This window comes from Limulus polyphemus, unplaced genomic scaffold, assembly GCF_000517525.1.
Source record: "Limulus polyphemus unplaced genomic scaffold, Limulus_polyphemus-2.1.2 Scaffold1000, whole genome shotgun sequence".
Lineage (NCBI taxonomy): Eukaryota > Metazoa > Arthropoda > Merostomata > Xiphosura > Limulidae > Limulus > Limulus polyphemus.
Genome location: NW_013666610.1, coordinates 330,931 through 338,204, shown reverse-complemented (window position 1 = coordinate 338,204; position 7,274 = coordinate 330,931). Strand labels below are relative to the sequence as shown.

The 7,274-nt window shown below is 29.3% G+C and overlaps 1 protein-coding gene across 2 annotated transcripts in view; it reads right to left on the bottom strand.

Moving 5' to 3' along the window:
* The window catches only part of LOC106461626 (cinnamoyl-CoA reductase 1-like), a 45,532-nt gene that overhangs the window by 15,547 nt on the left and 22,711 nt on the right, over positions 1-7,274 (bottom strand). For both annotated transcript variants that reach the window (XM_013921465.2, XM_022388632.1), the window contains exons 3-5: positions 4,553-4,734; positions 2,117-2,254; positions 1,440-1,525 (exon numbers count right to left, since the gene is read on the bottom strand). In XM_013921465.2, coding sequence (XP_013776919.1) covers positions 1,440-1,525; positions 2,117-2,254; positions 4,553-4,734 — 406 coding nt within the window. The remainder of the gene's footprint in view (positions 1-1,439; positions 1,526-2,116; positions 2,255-4,552; positions 4,735-7,274) is intronic.

Sequence of the window (7,274 nt, the reverse complement as noted above, 5' to 3'; positions counted from 1 at the left end):
TTATATTACCATCACTACTGTTTGCTTCTTTAATTATCTATCTATCACTGGCTTCTCTGCCAGGCTTATATACCAACGAAGGGGGTGTCCTGAACACACTCGGGCCTCCTTGATCATTCATGATCATTTGAAAAATTCATCACGTGACACCAGTGTCACTTCTGCTGCCTCAACAATATAATTCAGAATAAATCAGATAGAGATGAGCATAAACAGTATTTCCAATGCCACCTAGTGAATGCTAAATGTAATACATGATCATATGCAAGTAAATTAATATGGGCAAGTATTTTTTTTGAAACATGGATGGTGCCTGAGTTATCTCAGGCAAGCCATGAAAGGGGTTAAATTTAGATTCATCACTCCAAAATCATGGGGAAAACAGTGTTTTAAATGTTTTACAATAACAATAATGTACAAAATGGGGTGTCATACTGTTTTCTGGTGGTCATTTTGTTTTTCTACTTTTCAAAGGTTATGCTTGACAGTTACAATTTAGCAAACAGCAGAAATGGATCCGGCATACCCAAATCCTTAGAAAGAAGTATCTGAGAACTTTCACTCAAATATTGCTTGAACCTTTTTATAGAACCTAATTTTTCAGATTTTTAGAATTTTGTTATTTCCCAGAAAACTGTCTCAAAATTGTGGCTCCATGTGAATTTGAAGGTCAAAAATTTAGTTTGTTTTCTGTTACAGAAATATCAAGACAAACAAACTTTTAATAATAATTGCTACAGGTAAAATGTATAACTGTGTTCTTATTTTACTCACAGATGAATGCATGTTTCCCTAATTTTAGTTTCATATCTTAATTTTATAATTTATTATCTCACCCTTTGAGAATATTTTTCTATTTTTTTTTTCTTGATATCAAGATATTTCATAACTATCTTCAGTTGTGGACTTTTAACAGTATTATAACATAACACTTTTAACACTGATAATTTCACAAATATTCTAATGAAGCTGAAAATATTCAATGACTTTTTGTCTTAATTATTTTAGTTTTTATAAACTATTCTGAGAAGAACAATATTTACATATTTATCCTGTTTAGTGGTATTTGAAACACAGTTCTTCTCAGAATACTTTATAAAATAGCTATGATAAATAACAGCAAAAAGTTATTGAATATTTCCAACTACGTTAAAATATACGTATGTCTGTATATCCATCCAAAAGTTCCAAAGTGCTAAATGGACATGTTACAAAAAATTTTTGATATACATCAACGAAGTAATTTTGTTAATTAAAACTATTTTATAAACAGAAGAATAACAATATTTTTACATCAGAGGTTAAAAATCAATTTTTTCTTATGGTTTTATAACATATTTCAATATCTTTTAAAACAATTTCTACACTTTTTCCATGTTTTCAATGACTGACATTGAACAAATTATACTATTTATTTATTTATCAAAAACAACTATCACCTCATTACTGCTACTAACTGTAGAGGATAACACAGGGCCTAAGACAAGACCTGGATTAATCACAGCCAATTCAAATTTCTTGTCATCTGTATAAGAGAAAAAAAAAAAAAATCATCACTACCAAGTACATGTTTTGTCAAATTTACTTCTATACTGACAAAAAGAAGTACAGTTTGGGCAATAAGAAGCTAAAAAAGTTTTATAAGAGGAAACTAAATATTTTAGCCCAATAAAAATTATTAACAAACAATTTATTATCACAGAAATTATACTAAACCTTTGAAAACTAGAATTTTGTATTAACTTCATAAAATAAAAAATTATTAAATCAGACTTTGTTTAACAAAGTTTGAAAATACACATAAACCATATTTCTAACTCTTAAAATTAACAGAAGTGAATAAGGACTGTCTTTCAATTCCAGTAAAACAATTTCTGTAAAACGTGTTTTATTTACAGGTTGATTGAAAAGTCTAAAATTAAACCTTAAAATTAAAAATTTTCATACTGTTTAAAAAGAACTTTGCATGGCATGTGTCTATTGAACTAGTAGAAGCTCGTTAGGAAGAATGTTGCAAAAACAAAACCGAACATATAATTAATAAAATTCTATAAACAATATTCAAATAGAATTGTGAATTAATTTGAAAAAGAATAGTCTTATCAGCTCATCCAACCTGGAAGCTCCTTAATAAACTCCCATGCTCCTTTCTCTCCTAATGTTTTACTTTTGCTGTAAGAATCAAGAGTGGTTGACTCAGTGTCAGTCCAATCAGATTCATTGTACACCTTGTCTTCTTCTAAAGTAGTTTCACCTACAGGAAAATATATTAAAACAGAGTATCTTCAATAACGTACCACAAAAAACACTTCATCAATAGGTTGGTTAATTACAAATATAAACACTTTAACAAATATTCCATTAAGAAAAAACTATAGACTTCAAGGTTTCAGTTAATAAAATTTCTTAACCCTGTCAATGAAATTAACAGTTTCCTTCAAAAACAGCTGACAATAGTGCTTTTCTTTTCTTTTTTTAAGTTAGACATTTAGTTTATATTTTGGAAGAAAAAAAACTATTCCTTGTTTACTTTTATATTTCCAAAAGTTTTCTTTAGAATTTAATAATTATGTCTTGTCTACTTAGACCTTTTTTTTTAGAGGAGGAAATGACTGCTTATTGATTATGTTAGTTGTTGTTTTAATGACAATATTTAAGTTATACTTACCTAAGAAATTAATATAGGTTTAGGAATCGCTAAAATTTATTATTTTATGCTGAGGTTAGTATCTATTTTGGAAGGAATAATATTTGTATATTTATAAAGGAGGTAATAATCTAGAAGTTTATGGTATTTGAAATAAGTGTAACTGTTCACTATAATGAAATTATGGAGATATATTATTATCACAAAACTGTGTTGTAAATAAAGACATTTTCTTTGAAGTTTGAAAGATTAATAAAATGTTTGATTTAATCACTCTTTTTGTTTTGGGAGACTTTATAACTGGTTTTTTGTTCATCATAACAGTTCTTTGGGGTTTTGAAACAGCTTTTTTATTGTTACTATTACAGCTCTTTGAGATTTTGAAGATACACCTATTACTTATTGTTAACTGACAAATTTTTTGATATGCTGACAACTATTTTTTTCCCTCACTTAGGTATATTCTGTAGGCTTAAAAAGAGCCAAAAATTTTTTTTTTTGAAGGTCAATATTGTTAAATTAGATTTTCACACACATATGCACACATCCTTTTAAACATTCTGTGTACAGCCCTGATTTGTATGTCAGATATTGTTCTTTGTTTAGTTAAAATATATCCTTCTTGTCTTGGAAAATTTAATTTTAATTAGATACTTCTAAATTTTCCATTTTTCGTTGCTAACCTGTTATTAATTTGTAAATATTTCTGTCACTTAGCACAATCTGGTAGTTAAAGCACTTGCTTGCAATCTGCATGCTGAAGGTTTGAATCCCCAATGCCAAAAGTGCTTGCTCTTTCAGCCATGGCGTCATTACAATATGACATTCAATCCCACTATTTGTTGGTATAAAAGTAACCCAAAAGTTGGAGGTGGGTGGTTTTGATTAGCTACATTCCCTCTAGCCTTTCATTGCTAAATTAGGGATGGCTACCTGGAGAGGAGGTGGGCACCACCAGATAAAATCTACCTAAGAATCACTGATTGTGAATCAACATTTAAAGTGCTCCACTAGTCATAAGAGGCCTTGGCACTCAAAAAAAGAACAAAAAAAACTCTGGAGCACCTTGTTTTCAGACTTTCCAACATGTCTTCCTTTAACATCTTTAAAAAAAAAGATGGTAATTGTGTTGAGCTTACTGGCATGAATCCTTTCTTGTTTGAAAGATCTTATGATTGTTTATTTTTTTACTTTTAAATTTCTTTGATGTTTTGTGACAGTCAATAACTGTTTATTCAGACATTTCTTATAGTTTTGTGATTAACAAATAATTATTTCTTGTTTACTTAGAAAATTTCTTGTGCAAAGAGCTGATAATTGCTTTTAGTCAATTTAAACATTTTCTTGAGGTCTGGATAGAACAAACAAGTTTGTGTGTTTTTGTATGATGTTTGAATTGTCCTTTACTCACCACAAATAACCAATTTGTAGATATATTTAAAGGATAAGCAACACTATAATTCATTTATTCTTCAATAACACTGAAGATTTTATGTTTCAGATTATTCCATTTTTAAATTTCAAAAGTCACAACTGTTTTTTGTTTACCCTTGCAATAGACTTAGAACTTGAAAAAATAATAACTTGTTTATTTAGTTATTTATTTTGAATTTTGAAAGGAAACTGATAGTTGAATTTAGAAATTTATTTTGGACCATATAAGTATAGAAATCAGCTTTAAATATAATTTACTTAAACTGATTGATCTATAAAAACACTTATTTGAAATCATTTTATAAAAGTATTGGCAAAATCTTCACAATTTTCTACTAAAATGTTACATAATGTTTTTAAAAATAGAGTATTTTTATCAGTAATTTTATTCTATACTTATTTTGTTTTTCAGTGTATTAAAATAATAAATGTTTGTTAAAACTCCCATACCAGCAAGAGTGGCTTACATACCATGAATGGCAAATGTCGAACTCGTAAGCACAACTCGTTTAATTGTTCCAGCATCAGCACAAGCCTGAAGGACTCGCTTGGTACCTTCAACAATAGGTTGCAAGATGTCATCCTCATTAACAGGTGGTGAACTGGGAACTGGTGATGCTATGTGGATGACATAACTACAGTCTTTCACTGCCCTGTTGAAAGAATTAGTTAGCAGATACCTACATACCTCCAACATTTAATAATTCTAGCAATAACGTGAAAGCTTTTATAGTCCTCTACATCAAAAAAGAAATTAATATTTAACTACAAAATATACATATAATATTATGATGAATTCTAGTTTTCTTACTGTCAACCATTTTAACATCAACTATAATTTAGAAAACACCCCAAATGGCTGTAAATAATTAGACCTTTTTTTTCTACTAAGTTATAAGCATTGGAGAGAACAATTTGAGTGCTTAACTTGTAATGTTTATTGTAACTAATGTGAAGTATTTATGGTATAATTATATTTATTTATTCAAATTCAAGTGATTCTTAGCCTTTAATCATGCTAGTAAATCATTATCAGTACATTTCACTGGAACAGCAGATGTGGTTTCCCAGGATCAGTAACTGTTATTTAACTTTTTTACTAAAAAGAAAGCATTATTATCATTTTATATTTCTATACAAGATTATTAAGAACTATTTTATAACCATTTTCAATTCTTCACAAACATCACACCTTTGCATACTTTGTCTGTTACTTCCTACTTCCTCTTAACTATACACACCCATTTTTTCAGTCTACCAGTCCATGAATTTCTGTGACTTAGTTCTATATTTTATGAGAGAACTCAGGTGAGAAGCATACCAAGTTAATTGTACTTTTGTTACAATATACAATAACTTTATTTGTGAATTCTTGAATATTTTTAGCAATCTAATAAATACATTACTCTCAAAAGTATATTTACAAATTTCTAGTTTTCTATTTTTAGCTTGCTCCATTGATCAATCTTGTCTCTGTTTCTAAAGTCTATTTCTACTTTTTCTCAGTTTTCTTTTTTTACTTTCTATCTTTAAGTTTCTTCACTTTTATTCATTTCTCCATCTTACATATTTTCCCTTTTTCAAAAATCTCCTACCCATTTCTACTGTTGACACTAACTTTTATCATACTTTGTCTATTTTAACCCAATTTTCTTTTTCACTTTTTTCTCCTTTTATTATTTTTATTTGTCTATTTTTTACATCTTTAAATTATCCATTTCTTATTACATATACTGATTCTTTCTTTTCTATGGAGTTTCATCAGCTTTCCATCATAGACTTAACTTTCTCTTTCTGTCCCCAGTCTTCTATCCCTCCACTCAAAATTTATCTTCATCATATTTCAAGTTCTTTGTTTCTTTTATCCACTTTCTCTATGGTACTCTTATTTTCATGATTATCATAATTCTCTTCTGTTTATTTTCTTTCTCTGTCCTTTCTTCCCTAGTTTTCCTTTTTATCATTACAGATTTATAACTACTTTTGTGACAGTCCTCTATCTTCCCTTCTTAGTCTTCTGACTCTCCTTTTGCTTTTAGTTCTTATCACATTTTTTTTTTGTTCATAAAAACTTAATATCGAAATTAATTGCACTTTATAAGAACAATGTTCTAAATCCTATGCTGCTCCTGGAACTACTTCATTCATTTACGTTTATGCTCAAACTGATGACAATTATTACATACTATTGCTCAACACCACAAGTCTGAAAGAGACAAGCTTTGAACTGCAAAGGATGGCAAGGCAATCACAGACCACACACCATGACAAACTTTTCACATACATCACAATTGACTATCAAGATCATATTTAAGCAGACCAAATTCATAAAAATCCAATGAAGTTATATAAGGGAAATTTACAAGTTTATGCTCAAATGAGATAGTAATTCCAATTTTTCAGCCATTTTTTTCTTCATAAAAATAGCTAATTTCAAGATGTGACTAGAAGTTCATGAACTTTTGAGCATTTATCTACTTCAAATCTTTGTTTACCACCTTGTTAACAGTACCAGGAGATATGCCCAACATCTTTGCAATGGCTCTTTGGAATGATGGATTCTCCTTTACAACCATACTCCTCGCTTTACAGGTACAGACATTGCTCCTGATTAGATTATGATATGGTTTTGAAGCCATTACTGTCCTATATTGTCTGCTATGTTAGTTTTTCTGCTCTCATGGAGAAACTGAAGGCTCTCTTCTTTGAAATTCTGTAACCTTTGCTTTACACCAATTAATAGTCTCGCTGCATGTACATTTTCTGAAAAGGTTTTATATATCACCAGCTACAAAATTATCTTTGATAGCATTGCACTGTAAAATGGTCAGACTTTAGCTGTTAATGAAGTCATAACTATGGGCGATTTTAATTTCAGGTATACAGATTGGGAAATACTAGAGTCAAACCATGAAGGTGAAAGGTTTTAGGAAATTGTTCAAAATACCTTTCTTCACCAATTAGTCAAGGAACTTACTAGAAACAATACTATTTTAGATTTATTGTTACCCTCAAATAAAGAAATGATCGAGAGGGTGGAAACTGGGGAACATCTGGGTGCAAGTGATCATTACTCTAATAGGTTCAATGTTTTGTTGCATATGGAGATAAGGAATAATGATATTTTGGTTACAAATTTTGAAGGGATGCGACAAGAATTATCTTATGAATTGGGCAGATGAGTTATTTAGAG